The sequence below is a fragment of the Danio rerio genome, chromosome 25, assembly GCF_049306965.1.
Source record: "Danio rerio strain Tuebingen ecotype United States chromosome 25, GRCz12tu, whole genome shotgun sequence".
Taxonomy (NCBI): Eukaryota; Metazoa; Chordata; class Actinopteri; order Cypriniformes; family Danionidae; genus Danio; species Danio rerio.
The window spans coordinates 29,839,541-29,854,112 of NC_133200.1; the positions used below are offsets into that span (position 1 = coordinate 29,839,541).

At 35.0% G+C, this 14,572-nt stretch overlaps 1 protein-coding gene across 2 annotated transcripts; it reads left to right on the top strand.

Annotated features, from left to right (window-relative positions):
- Positions 1 to 770: 770 nt before the first annotated feature.
- gpr37a (G protein-coupled receptor 37a) lies at positions 771 to 10,559 on the top strand. 2 transcript variants are annotated; one of them, XM_073943246.1, is made up of 3 exons: positions 771 to 817; positions 949 to 1,952; positions 6,217 to 10,559. In XM_073943246.1, the coding sequence occupies exons 2-3, from the start codon at positions 1,101 to 1,103 to the stop codon at positions 7,039 to 7,041; spliced, it is 1,677 nt and encodes a 558-aa protein (XP_073799347.1). In that variant the 5' UTR covers positions 771 to 817; positions 949 to 1,100; the 3' UTR covers positions 7,042 to 10,559. The 2 variants fall into 2 exon arrangements, with proteins under 2 accessions (XP_073799347.1, XP_003201499.2); XM_003201451.7 differs by having other exon boundaries at positions 771 to 1,952.
- Positions 10,560 to 14,572: the final 4,013 nt, after the last annotated feature.

The following is a 14,572-nucleotide window of genomic DNA, read 5'->3' on the forward strand; positions in this document are numbered from 1 at the left end:
CTAAATTTAGCATCATGGGCAAAATGACCACCTTGTGTCATTTAACATATATGGACCAATCAGCACGGTTGTCAAGGCAGAACTTCAATCGCAACCAAGGCATTATGAATAATTTAAAGAAATTAAGATGTTAAGTTCAGAGAACCTAAACTATTATTTAAAATTTTAATTGCTAATGAGTAAGTTTAACACACCTGTTTAAGTTTTGATGCCAAAACTTGATATTTTAAGTAATGTCGTTATATATATATATATATATATATATATATATATATATATATATATATATATATATATATATATATATATATATATATATATATATATATATATATATTAATTTACTATGTTTAGTAATAACAACAGCTGGGTTTACAGTGTATTTGTAACAAGACACCAAACATTTTTACACTTAATAGATAATTTTAAAATGCACAATTTAGAAATGCGTTAGGTGATCAATACATATCTTATTGCATGTGTTGTTATATCAATAATTGTTTTTGGGTGGGGGCGGGATTTTGAGGGTGTAACCTTGTATTTTATTTATTTTATTTTGTTTTTTAGACATTTCATGCAGCCTATTTTTTTTCAGTCCAAAACACCTGAATACGTATTGAGGGTTAACAAGCTATTTGAAGCGAAACTCATGAAAACAATATTATTTAGGTCCAATAGGTGGCGCTTTTACTGTTTTGTGTTAATACAGCGCCTCCCTGACCCTGGCAGAGCTTCATACTACAGAGCTCCATCAGGAGCCCATGAACGGCACTCAAGGACTTAAACTTTATCGAGATGCTGGATGCTCTTGGGCTTGGTATCTATACTTTTCATTTTATACGAAGCGCATGGATATATTTCTTAAGTTAAAGGGCTTCAACATGTTTTGAATAGTTTGGTTTTTACAAGAATCGGCACAATTTTACCTCAAATTTCTGTTTTTTGTAGCGTATTACTCCTGGGATTTTAAAATGGAAACTACAGGTTTTAATTTAAACGAGAGACCAGAAAGCGGGACGAAGTTTGAGTTTCCATCTAACGTTACAACTTTGCCTTAACAATACTGGATTTATCGGGTTGGATACAAACAGGAAAACGCAATGGAAATAACATTTTTGACTGTATTTTGTTTGTTCAGTTGTTGTGAACTCCCAACAGTTCTCACGCGTAGCAATAATACGACCGATTTACCCGTTTCATCCTATAAAGTGAGTGAAATCAAGACACTCGGCCATGAACAACGTGGAACTTTAAATAAAACGAGTTATATAAGAGATAAACAGCCCACAGGTGTAATTTCATCGACCAGGACGGCCGGTGGCAGCGATGATACAGCGGTGACAGCATCTTCCAGACTTGAAAACATAGATGGAATGAAGAGGATTGGCAAAACAACTTCATTTTTGCAAGGAATACACAAGGAAAAACAAGGCTATCAAACAGAAAGGGCGACAGTACGAAACGAGTCTATTATGAATCTATCCATCGAATCGCCAGAGTATGTACTTGAACGCGTGGAGTCTTTGCCGAAGCCTGTAGCGCAGGTCCAGCCTACTGACTTTCACCCTGATTTCCCGTCTATTCCCGAATGGGGAACCTCACCTTTGGAAGAGTATGAGGAAGTAACCGCGTTCATCCCCCGTAATACTCGACCAAGAACCCCTGGGGTGAAAAACCCATTTTACCCCTTGACAGGTGAATCATATGGTGCATATGCTGTTATGTGCATCTCCATCTTCTTTTTCACTGTGGGGATTGTTGGGAATATAGCAATCATGTGCATAGTGTGCCACAATTACTACATGAGAAGCATTTCAAACTCTTTGCTGGCCAACCTCGCCTTGTGGGATTTTGTCATCCTCTTTTTCTGCCTGCCACTTGTTGTATTCCACGAACTCACAAAGGATTGGCTTCTTGGGGAATTCTCCTGTAAGATTATTCCCTATATTGAGGTAAACTAAATTTTGGATTGAGAAAAAAAAATGATTGGCCTTTTGATGATTGATTGAAATGAAATTTTGTTACTAAAATGTGATATTCTTGGCATTAATTTTTGACAATGTATTTATAGTATAAAGTGACAGCACAAAAATATGTATTTATAATATACACCTGGGTTTTCCATTTTTATTTATTTAATTGGAACCTTCATGTATGTAGAACTTGTGGGCCGAACTAATTATTGCTTTGGCTAGATCTTGTCAGGAGTGGAATAGCCAGAACATTAAATAAACACGAGTACACAAAAAAAAAAAAAAAAAAAAAAATTATTTATATATTGTATCAATCTTGGTTAGCATATTTTTTAGACAACTGGTTTGGAGAGTTATTAAGTTGTTGAACTAAAAGAGAAACTGGCTGTAAGGATAATAAGTATTGTCTTATTAAAAAAAAAAAAAAAAAAACTTCCCAAATTGTAAATAAGCTGTCGTTTGATAAGAATATTTCAATAAATCCATTTTGACAAAAATGTCAGATAGAACCTTATAATTCTAAAGTTACGGTATGGCAATTACTATATTATATAATAATTGTATTGTAAAAATGCATTATTAACTTATTGAGTTCACATAGTTGTGCATTTTAATTTAATCACAATTTAGACTTGCATTTGCATAATTAATTATACTGTTTCATTCAGATCTTGACACACCTCTTTGATCAAAGCAGTCTCACTGCATACAGTAAATTCTCTAACAATAACTCATGACTTTGCTTTCATTTGAGGTAAAGATTTATAGTATTTTTTTTTTCTTGCAACACTTTCAAGTTTAACAGTGGGTGCTGTTCACACAGATTTTCTATATTAACAAAACAGCTTTTAAGTTAGGAAATGATCTGCAGATGACAAGAATTGAGTGCAGATGTTGTACAGTATAGCGTATGTGAACTGTAGATCAGGGCGGACATCATGCCATAGCCATGTTTTTTTTTCCTCTTCAGTTCGGGGGGTGGGGGGATCGTGTCTCCGCAGCAGACACAAAGAGACAGTGGTATTGCCCTGGGGCAGTGTTCAGATTGTATCATGTGTTTTTTGAGAAATTGACCTGATTGGTGCCATAGCTGCGGTTTTAATCTCCTGACAACATATCACTAGCGCCTACACCCTTGATTCAGAAAACCCTCTTATTGGATCATAATGTTTCAGTCTTACAATACAATCCATGGGCCTAAATGAAAAAGGCTGGGGTGTTGATGCAGAATCTAGCAGGATAGAATTTCCTTGTTGTTCTGCAGGCTCAAGGGTTTAATACAATTCTCAGTTGACAGCATGTGTGTGTCAGTGCTTCATTGTATCCCAGATTATTTCAAAGAAGCTGAAATTAATGTTGTAGTAATTAACTTTATGCAGGAATTTATTTGATTTAAATTAAATAAAAACACAATATACTTTTAAGGGGATAGTCACCCGAAAATAAAAAGCATACACCCACCCTTGACTTGTTCCAAAACATTTCTTTTTTCTGTTAAATACAAACGAAGATATTTTAAAGAATGTTAGAATCCTCTAACCATTGATTTCCATGGTAGGAAAAACAATGATTAATAGTTCTTCTATCATTTAATCACCTTTGACTTGTTCAAAACCTGTTGTTGTTGTTGCTCTGTTGAACACAAAAGTAGATATTTTGAAGAAGGTTGACTTAAAAAAAACAAATGGAAGTCAAGGGTTACAAGTTTCCAATATTCTTTAAAATAAATTATTTTGTGTTCACAAAAAAAAACTCTGATTTGGAATAAATCAAGAATGAGTAAATTATGACATTATTAAAAATTTTGGGGTGCACCATACCTTCAACAATACATTTTCTTGGGCCTAAATAATGCACAGTAATCACAATCAGATTAGTAGCCAATGTTCATTGGAATTACTTACTCTCGGGGCTGTTAATATCGAAGTTGATATTTAGCTTCACTATGTTGGTGTTTTGTAACATCTAATTTTTACAAGGTGGGTTGTTAGCTCAAGCCCCAACTTGGAGGACCAGGACATACACACATACACTACAGATAATTTAGCTTACCTAATTCACCTATGTCTTTTGATTTGTGGGGGAAACCGGAGCACCCGTCCCGGAGGAAACCCTCGTGAACACGGAAGAACATGCAAACTCCACATAGAAATGCCAGCTGACCCAGCCAGGGCTTGAACCAGCGACCTTCTTTCTGTGAGGTTACAGTGCTACCCACTGCGTCAACATGCTGCCCTCATCAGAATTACTTTGCCAAATCTTATTGAAAAATATTGGTTTAAACATTTTCCAATTTATCAATAGTACATAGTACAAACTGACGTTGGAATTTTACACATATGCATGGAATAAGTCGTTGTTGACTGTCATAAATGAGCAAAATGATATTTCCACTGCAGGACAATGTTTGCTTCAGATATTTATTCAAAGATGCCCTGTTTTATCTACTGAGAAGAGTTTTTCTGCTTCTTGACAATTTAAAGCAGTGCAGCACAAAGCTTTATGTGCTTTTCATCTTCCAAAATAGATCAATATAAACTGCTTTTTAAAACAAAGAAATGAAGATTGTAGTAGGGGCATATTGAAACTGCAGTAAACTCTCTATATTATAATATATGTTTAAATTCATTATCAATTGCAAAAAGGTTCCATAGTCTTAAATTGCATACTTAATCACTATTCTACAACATTCACATTGGAAATTAAATAAAAAGAATAAGTGCACTTTAAATAGACAGATGATGCGCTTATTTAACCGATAAACAAAGTGTGGACTGTTGAACACTTCATGCAGTTTACGTGCACAGCTTTGCACGCAAGTTGGTTTACTTTTTATTTTGGATTCCGCGAGTAATATTTTCCTACATAAGTGATTATGCCACCTCACGATGGTGAATGTACTTATGACAGGTATTATTTGGTAGTTTGGTCTCTTATTTCACTAGATTGGCAACCAATGTATGTCCGTAGCGAAAGAGATGGGATGACATTAAAATCATAAACTACATCAATGGTCTCAAAGTCAATTTCTGGAGGGCCACAGCTCTGCACATTTTATCTCCAACCTCCTCCAGCTCACACCTGCTTAATAGTCTCTATTAGTCTTGAACACCTTGATTTGTATGATCAGCTGTGTTTGATTAGTGTAAGAGCAAAACTGTGCAGAGCTGCAGCCCTCCAGGAACTGAGTTTGAGACTTATGCACTAAATGGTTGAGTGTGTAGAGTTTCATTTGTTATGCAATTAACATATCAGTGGAACAGGATTTCTGCGGGGTCTTGAAAAGTATTAAAAGTTGATGAATCAATTTAGAGAAATGAAGGCCCTTAAAAAAGTATTTTAAAGTCTTAACTGTTATTTTATAATGTATTAAATTTGTATCAGCATCCTAAAGTTTGCCTGAATTTAATCTGTGAATGCTGCATAGTTTATGAAATCAATCAAATCTTGCAAGATTTGAAATCACACAGCTTTGTTTACTGCAGTAACTAAGACATCATCATCATTTTCCTGCTGTTCTATACACTGTAAATCCAAACAATCAACTTTATCAAATAAAATGAGAGTAGATAACTCAAAATTTATGTTAGTTATACTCATTTGGAAAGAGTTTTGAACTCAGTGTCGAAGGTAATAAGTTAAATAAATACCTCATTACTTCAACTTTAAATGGAGTAAGTTCACATTACTCATATAGGTTAGTTTTTTGACTCAAATGGTTTGTAGAAATTGGTTTCCATAAACAGTTTTCCTCAAACGGTTTTCCTCAGTAATCAATTGGTTTGAGTTCTCTTCATTTCTTGGATTTTACTGTGCTCAAATTGCTTCATTTACTCAAATAGATTAAATTCACAGTACTCATTATGATTGTTTTTTTTTAAATAAATAATTTGTTGCAATCGGCTTCCTCAAATGGAGTTACCTTAACATTTTGGGTATTACAGTGTAGGTGCAACCTGCTTGATTAGCATTTTTATTCAGTATAGTAATAACGTTTTAGTTTAGGATTCGTTTTTACAATCAGCATTTAATAAATATGCTTAAGTTAAAATGTTCCCAATGTTACCGGTTGAAACCTAAAGTAGCGATGAGGTCTTAAAATATAGAGTCGTATAAAATAGATAGAGTCGTATTAAAGGTCTTAAAAGGTATTCCGCTCTCTGATTTCTGTACTATATATACCCTGTGAAAGGATTTTCTAAAACTTTATTTGTAATGACCATACATTCCCTTTACCTTGCAGGTGGCATCTTTGGGAGTAACCACCTTCACTCTTTGTGCTTTGTGCATTGACCGTTTCCGTGCTGCGAGTAACGTCCAGATGTACTATGAAATGATTGAAAACTGCACGTCCACCACAGCCAAGCTAACCGTGATCTGGCTCGGTGCTTTGCTCCTCGCCCTTCCCGAGCTCCTCATCCGACAGTTGGTTAAAGAAGTGAGCGAGCCACCAGAGGTGACGCCTTGCGAACATTGTGTGGTTCGAATCTCCACAGATCTCCCTGACACTCTTTATGTTCTCGGACTCACATATAATAGTGCTCGTCTATGGTGGTACTTTGGCTGCTACTTCTGCCTTCCCACCCTCTTCACCATCATAAGCTCAGTGGTGACCGCACGTAAGATCCGCAAAGCCGAGCGTGCCAGTGTTCGGGGCAATCGCAAACAGATCCAACTTGAAAGCCAAATGAACTGCATTGTGGTCGCCTTAGCCATCCTTTATGGCTTTTGCGTCATTCCGGAAAACATCAGCAACATCGTATCTGTGTACATGGCTACAGGCGTGCCACGTCGCACACTAGATATCCTTCATCTAGTCAGTCAAATGATGCTGTTCTGCAAGTCTGCTGTCACACCCGTGCTGCTTCTTGCACTCTGTCGGCCATTTAGCAAAGCCTTTCTCGACTGCTGCTGCTGTTGCTTTGAGGAGTGTGGCCCACCAAAATCCTCTGAACCCAACAGTGATGACAACGATCAGGACGGCACAACAGATCTGGAGCTTTCACCCTACAGTACAGTAGGCCGCAGGGATGCATCTACCTTCCCAATAGCAGGAACGCACTGCTAAGGTTGTACCTTACCTAAGGGTTACTTGTCAACAAGGGCTTAGATTTGTGGAATAAACCAACCGAGAGATATTTTCGGAGGCTGTACAATTTTTTTCAGACTTCATGTCTGCTTTGTTTAGGGGAGATACCCACAAAGTGGATATTTTATGGAAATAGAGACAAAGAGCCACACTTTTATTACAGGATACTTGGTCTTAGGGATGACTGTTAATGTTTACAAAAAGAAGACATGTAGTTTCTTTGAAGTTCATACAAAGTTTAGAAGAATTAAGGTCTTTGCACACTGATGTCTAAAAAATTTTCTGCGTTTTTTGTATTTGTATCTGAGAAATCGAAAGTTATGTATCATAGGTCACAAAATCAATTCCTGGAAAGCCGCAGCTCTGTACAGTTTTGCTTTAACCGTATCAAATCACAGCTGATCCAACTATTCAAGGTGTTCAAAAGAGTCATAAACACCTTCATTAGTTGGATCAGCTGTATTTGATCAGGGTTGGAGCAAACCTATGCAGAGCTGCGACCCTACAAGAATTGAGTTTGAGACCTATGATATATATACTGTGTCTATTCAATCCATTGCATGGAGAGGGAAAATTTCTTGTGAAACTGTAGCCACATAGTATATTTTGTGAATCAATCAATCCTAAACAGAGACTTGGGGAAGAGTACGTAGAGTTGAAGTCAGAATTATTAGCCACCTTGAATTATTAGCCCCCCTTTTTATTTTTTTCCCAATTTCTGTTAAACAGAGGACAGACTTTTTCAACACATTTCTAAATATAATAGTTTTAATAACTCATCTCTAATAACTGATTTATTTTATCTTTGCCATGATGACAGTAAATAATATTTTAATAGATGTTTTTCAAGACACTTCTATACAGCTAATAAAATGAGATTTAAAGGCTTAACTGGGTTAATTAGGTTAACTAGGCAGGTTAGGGTAATTAAGAAAGTTATTGTACAACAATGGTTTGTTCTGTGGACTATCAAAAGAAAGTTAGCTTAAAGGGGCTAATAATTTTGTCCTTAAAATGGTGTTTAAAAGGCAAGGCAAGGCAAGTTTATTTATATAGCACATTTCATACACAGTGGCAATTCAAAGTGCTTTACATAAACAGGAATAAAAGAAACAAGTAAAATAAAAATAAAAACAAATGATAAAAATGCGTAAAAACAAAACAAAACATAAAAACAGGTAAAATGTGATATGAAAGAATGAAGAAGAAGAGAAAAACATGATAGTGCAATCTGTCAGACGCAGCACAGTGCTCATTCAGTAAAGGCACAGCTAAACAGATGTGTTTTCAGTCTTGATTTGAATGTGCCTAATGTTGGAGCACATCTGATCATTTCTGGAAGCTGATTCCAGCAGCGAGGGGCATAGTGGCTAAAAGCCGATTCAACCTGCTTTGACTGAACCCTTGGAACTTCTAGTTTATATGATCCTAATGATCTGAGTGATCTGTTAGGTTTGTATTCAGTGAGCATATCTGTGATGTATTTAGGTCCTAGGCCATTTAGTGATTTATAGACCATTAATAATACTTTAAAATCTATTCTGAATGTAACTGGCAGCCAGTGTAAAGACCTGAGGACAGGTGTGATGTGCTCTGATTTTCTGGTTCTGGTTAGAATTCTGGCTGCAGCGTTCTGGATGAGCTGCAACTGTCTGACTGTCTTTTTAGGAAGACCAGTGAGGAGTCCATTACAGTAATCCACCCTGCTGCTGATAAAAGCATGAACAAGGTTTTCTAAATCTTCACTAGAAACAAAGCATCTGATTCTTGCTATGTTTTTGAGATGATAGTATGCTGATTTACTGACTGCTTTGACATGACTGTTGAAACTCAGATCTGACTCAAGAGTCATACCAATATTCTTGACCTTATTTTTTGTCGTTTGACCTTAAAAAATTAAAAACGGCTTTTATTCTAGCCAAAATAAAACAAATAAGACTTTCTCCAGAAGAAAAAATAAATAAATCAGACATACTGTGAGAATTTTTTGCTCTGTTAAACATCATTTAAAAATATATAAATTAGAAAAATCAAAGGGGGCCTAATAATTCTGATAATTCTGGCCAAACAGCCGCATTGGGAAAGATGCGCGTCAGGCATTCAAGCCAGCATACAGTAGACTAAAGCAGTGATTCCCAATCATCTTCCAAGTTTTCTCTTTATATTACACACTTTGTATGTCATAAAGTGCTCTGTGTTCTATGTCAGGGGTTCCCAAACTTTTCTGCCCGCGACCCCCAAAATAACAATATTAGTGACTCGCAACCCCTTAATATATTTTGAGGTGGTTATAAATATATAAACCTTACACAAAACGATGCACACATACAATACACTGCAAAAAAATGTGTTTCCTACTTAGAGTTTTTGTCTTGATTCTAGTCCAAATATCAAAACAATTCTTAAATCAAGAAGTATTTCTAGACACGTAAAAAGCCTTGTCTTGTTTTAAAAAATAATATATCAAAATTAACTTAGTAATCTGCCAATGGGGTAAGCAAAATAATCTTGTTTTTCCTTCTGGCATAATATTTTGCTTACCCCATTGTCAGATAATTTTGCTTGTTTTAAGGGAAAACTCGCTTCATTTTGGAATATTATATCTTAAAACGAGACTATATGTTTTGCTTGTCTAGAAAATGCTTCTTGAATTAAGAATTTTTAGACATTTGAATTAGAAACAGGACAAAAATAAATCTAAGAAACACATTTTTTGCAGTATAGGCCCAAGCCTAGGCCCAGTATAGGCCCAAGCCATTCAGAGACTATCCTCCATGTTCAATTGTGGCCTGTATTTATTTTTGATGTCGTGAATGCCGTAAAGGTGTCATAAAGTTTAACCCAGTGCCATAAAATCAATGTACTGTGTCTTTAATGTAATGTAATCATCGCTGGGTGCACAAAAAATCGAATGTTGCTGTTTTTGTACTGTAACTTTTACCTGCTATTTTTATCTTCTATAGGTTATGGATAAAATATGGTAATTCTAATAGTTTAATAAAGAGAATTTGATTTTGGCAAATCACCAAGCAACCCCACAATATAAATATAAACCTGATATCATTTATTATGACAAAAATGGGATTGACCAAAAATTAAATTGAATTTATTTTTTAACCTGTAAAAATTTCAGATTCGGTGTGCGATGACCTGGATTAACACACATGCATTTGATTATAGTTGCACAATTTTCTTCCGCTTTTTTATTTGAATTTTGTGTATTTGTATTTTGGTTCACAGTGTCTTTGAGAATAATGGAAGGTATTATGTAAATGGCTGTTCATAGTATGTCGTGGTTGTCTGGAAAATTGCGATTCTTGTGAATCGGTTTAATGTTAAGCCTAGCTCCCTTGCTATGTAAGTATTTAATTCACACTGTATTTGCTAGCAGAAGAACGTGTGGTGCTCTTTAGTCGATGGAAAGCACTGAAGAAGCTGTTGTTTTAGCCAAGTCGTGTCACTTTAATAATAAAAGCATGAATTGAAATTTTGTCAGATTTCTGAGGGAAGTGTTGTTCACTAAATCTATTTGTTTCTTTTTTTTTATAATTTAGACGGGGGCAGCACGGTGGCACAGTGGGTAGCACAATCGCCTCACAGCAAGAAGGTCTCTGGTTCGAGCCCTGGCTGAGTCAGTTGACATTTCTGTGTGGAGTTTGCATGTTCTCCCTGTGTTTGCTTGAGTTTACTCTGGGTGCTCCGGTTTCCCCCACAGTCCAAAGACATGCGGAATAGGTGAATTTGGTAAGCTAAATTAACCGTAGTGTATGTGTAAATGGCTGTGGGAATGTTTCCCAGTAATAGGTTGCAGCTGGAAGGGCATCCGTTGCATAAAGCATGTGCTGAATAAGTTGGCAGTTCATTCCACTGCGGTGACCCCAGATTACAGTTTTTCTCAGTCGCTTTTGTGCATTTCTCACAACACTATTTACATTTGCACAATAGTTAATGCATTTCTCAAAACAATTAGTCATTTGTGCACATCATAATAGCAGTTTCTCATTCCTTCCAACAAATTGCAAATGCTTTTGGACAAGCATCAATTGCTTCCATACAACTCTCTGCTGTTTAGAACATTATTATTTGCTTATGTCATGTCAGTCAAAATTAACCAAACTTGTAAATGCTGAATAGTCATTCCATATAAAACTAATAGTCCTCATTTCATTACTTGAGTCATTACATACAAAAATGATGAGCTAGTTGTAAAAATCTGTCAAGCAAATTTTATATAAAAAAAAAATTTAAATCATTATTTTTCTGAAAATGTCTTAAATTGAGGAATTTCATGAATGATTTACAGATCTGTGTATGTTGTAGGTTCAGTTCCAATATGAACTGCAATATTGTTTACAGTTGTGCACAGATCTACCCAAAGAAAGATTATGTTTGTTGTAAATAAGGATGTATGTATTCTTTTGCACAATGCTGTGAATAAATAAAAATTGCAAAGAGCAAATACAGTAAAAATGTGAAACATACATATTCAGTGTCTTGTACTCAGATGCCTCACTAAATGCAGTGATGTCTAACTTTACTGTAGTTTTCAAATGGCTGTGCAAATAATATACAGTGCTGTCTTGAGCATTTTCAGGAAGTGCCATCAAAATCTGACTTTTTAGCATTCAAAAAACTTACAGAGTAAACTGTCTTAATAAAAACATTACAAAGCCATTTGACTATCTTGTTCATAAACAATGGTGTCAGTACTTTTCATTTTGATGATACTGACACTTTGATTGACATGAATACTTGCTTTTGAGGAATGAACTATCCATTTTGAGCACGTGACGCCCTTTTTTGCAGGTTATCAGCTAGGTTTTGCAGTTTGTATTAATTGTTTTGAGAAATGCATTAACTGTTGTGCAGAAATGCACTAGTGTTGTGAGAAACGCACCAAAGCGACTGAGAAAAACTGTAATAAAGGGACTAAGCCGAAAAGAAAATGAATAAATTAATTCAGACAGTGTGATGGTGAATTGGAGAGCCTAACATATTATTTTGTTTTTGCCGATGTCAAGTTTCAGGCCTGTGGATCATCAATGCCACACAGTGCTCTCCTAGCATACAGAGGCTATTGTTTAAGCCTGTGGCTAGTTCAGCATTAGACATTCATACCACAGCAGATTCCATGACCTCAGAGATAGAAGTGTGGACTGGTTTGGGAGTGTGGAGAAAGATGTAGGAAGCCTGTTTGGCTTAACAGGACAGCTAGAGTTTTGTTATTGTGGGCTGGTTACTTATTGTCATTTAGCATTAATGGAATAATCTCTTTTAAAGCATACACCCTTAGCTCTTAAACCATAGTTAGTTGCCTAGCTGTTTACATCCTATGCATAATAGGAATTACAGATTTTCTCAGTGGCTTTGTTGCATTTCTCACAACACTATTTACATTTGCACAACAGCTAATGCATTTCTCAAAACAGTTAGTACAAACTGCAAAACCTAGCTGATAACCTGTCACTTCCTCCAAAGCAAGTATTGCTGTCAATCAAAGTGTCAATGTCATCAAGATGAAAAGTCCTGACACCATTGTTCACGAACAAGATAGCCAAATGGCTTTGTAATGTTTTTATTATGACAGTTTACTCTGTACATTTGTTCCAATGCAAAAAAAAAGTCCGATTTTGTTGACACTTCCTAAAAATGCTCAAGACAGCAATGTATACTATTTGCACAGCCATTTGAAAACTACAGTAAAGTTAGACATCACTGCATTTAGTGAGGTATCTAAGTACAAGACATTGAATATGTATGTTTCACTTTTTTACTGCGTTTGCACTTGCAATTCTAATTTGCTCACAGCATTGTGCAAAAGAATACATACACCCATATTTACAACAAACATAAACTTCCTTTGGGTAGAGCTGTTCCTTTGAGCAAAATTGTAAACAATATTACATTGGAACTGAACTTACACACAGGTCTGTAAATCATTAAAGAAATTGTTCAATTTAGAAGAAATTTACAGGGAGAAGAAAAATATTTATTATTTTTTTTAAATTAGCTTTTGACAACTAGTTTAACATTTGTGTATGTAATGATTCAAGTAATGAAACAAGGACTATTAGTTTTATATGGAATGACTATTCAGCATTCACAAGTTCAGTTAATTTTGACTAACATGACATAAGCAAATGATAATGTTATAAGACAGCAGAGAGTTGTATGAAAGCAATTGATGCATGTCCAAAAGCATCTGCAATATGTTGGAAGGAATGCTGTGCACAAATGACTAATTGTTTTGAGAAATGCATTAACTGTTGTGCAAATGTAAATAGTGTTGTGAGAAATGCACCAAAGCCACTGTGTAAATCTCCTTATCCATTTGGAATATTTTACAGAATTGTGCAGGTTCACTCAAAACAGATGTTACTAAAATCTAATTTTACTTAATAAATTCCACTATCTTTTTTATATTGTTTAGCATTCACACAGTCATACATTTCAGCCAGGATCAATTTTGCCAAATATACACTAACGGTCAAAACTTTGGGGTCAGTACGATTTATTTACTGGAAAGGCTGCATTTATTTAATCAAAAATACAGTACATAGTAAAATTATGAAAAGTTATTGCACTATTAAATAAATGTTCAAAATGAGTTTATAATTTAATTTATTAATTAATTCCAGTGATTTTTAAAGATAAACTTTCAGCTTCAATACTCCAGTCTTCCTTCAAAAATTACTCTAATATTAATTATTATTAATGTTATTATTATTATTATTATTATTATTATTATTTTATTATTATTAATATTAGTAGTAGTAGTAGTAGTATTAATGGTAATAGTAATAATAGCAATAATGACTGGAGTAATAATTCCACTTGAAACTGCATGCAATAAGAAAGCAGTTATTTAAAATTCTAATAAATATTTAAAAGTTTAACTTTTTTTTTTTTTTTTTTTTTACATTTATTAAATACTGCCTTGGTGAACAGAAAAAAAAAAAAAAAAACTTGAAAAAAATTGACCCCAGACTTGGCCGGTAGGGTATATAGATATATTAAACAGCCCCTATTATGGGTTTTTGAAGTGACCTTCCATGTAGTGTGTAACAAGTGAATTGTAATATCCAGCCAAGGCTTAAATCTGAAAGTTGACAGTGTTTAAAACTATTGATTCATTTATAAAAGAGTCGACTCATTGTGCTTCAAAGGAATCGTCTTAATAACGAGTCTTTAGCCGTTTTCGTGACAAACATTGTTGCAGATACTGGAGTCTGTGCTCAGCTGGATATTATTGAAAGTGTGAGGGGAAAGTCAGTGTTACTTTCTCTACCCAAAGATGAAACTGAAGAGTCAGTGATTAAGGTTTATTTTCATAAAAAAAATATCAGCATTATAGCCCCCGTTTTTCTGAAAAGTGCTTCGTTAATCTACACGCTTAAAATGGAGGATTTGTCGGCCGTTTGTCAAAGGAAGGATCAGAAAAGACTATTGATGTGTGGGACTTTGTTAGAGGTCGGCAGGAACTTTACAGTAACTTACACAGTTCATGGAC

Excerpts from the sequence above, each read along its gene's own strand:
- gpr37a (XM_003201451.7), top strand. The coding sequence starts at position 1,101 with ATGGAAATAACATTTTTGACTGTATTTTGTTTGTTCAGTTGTTGTGAA. Across the intron at positions 1,953-6,216 it reads AGATTATTCCCTATATTGAG|GTGGCATCTTTGGGAGTAAC; the intron begins GTAAACTAAATT and ends TTTACCTTGCAG.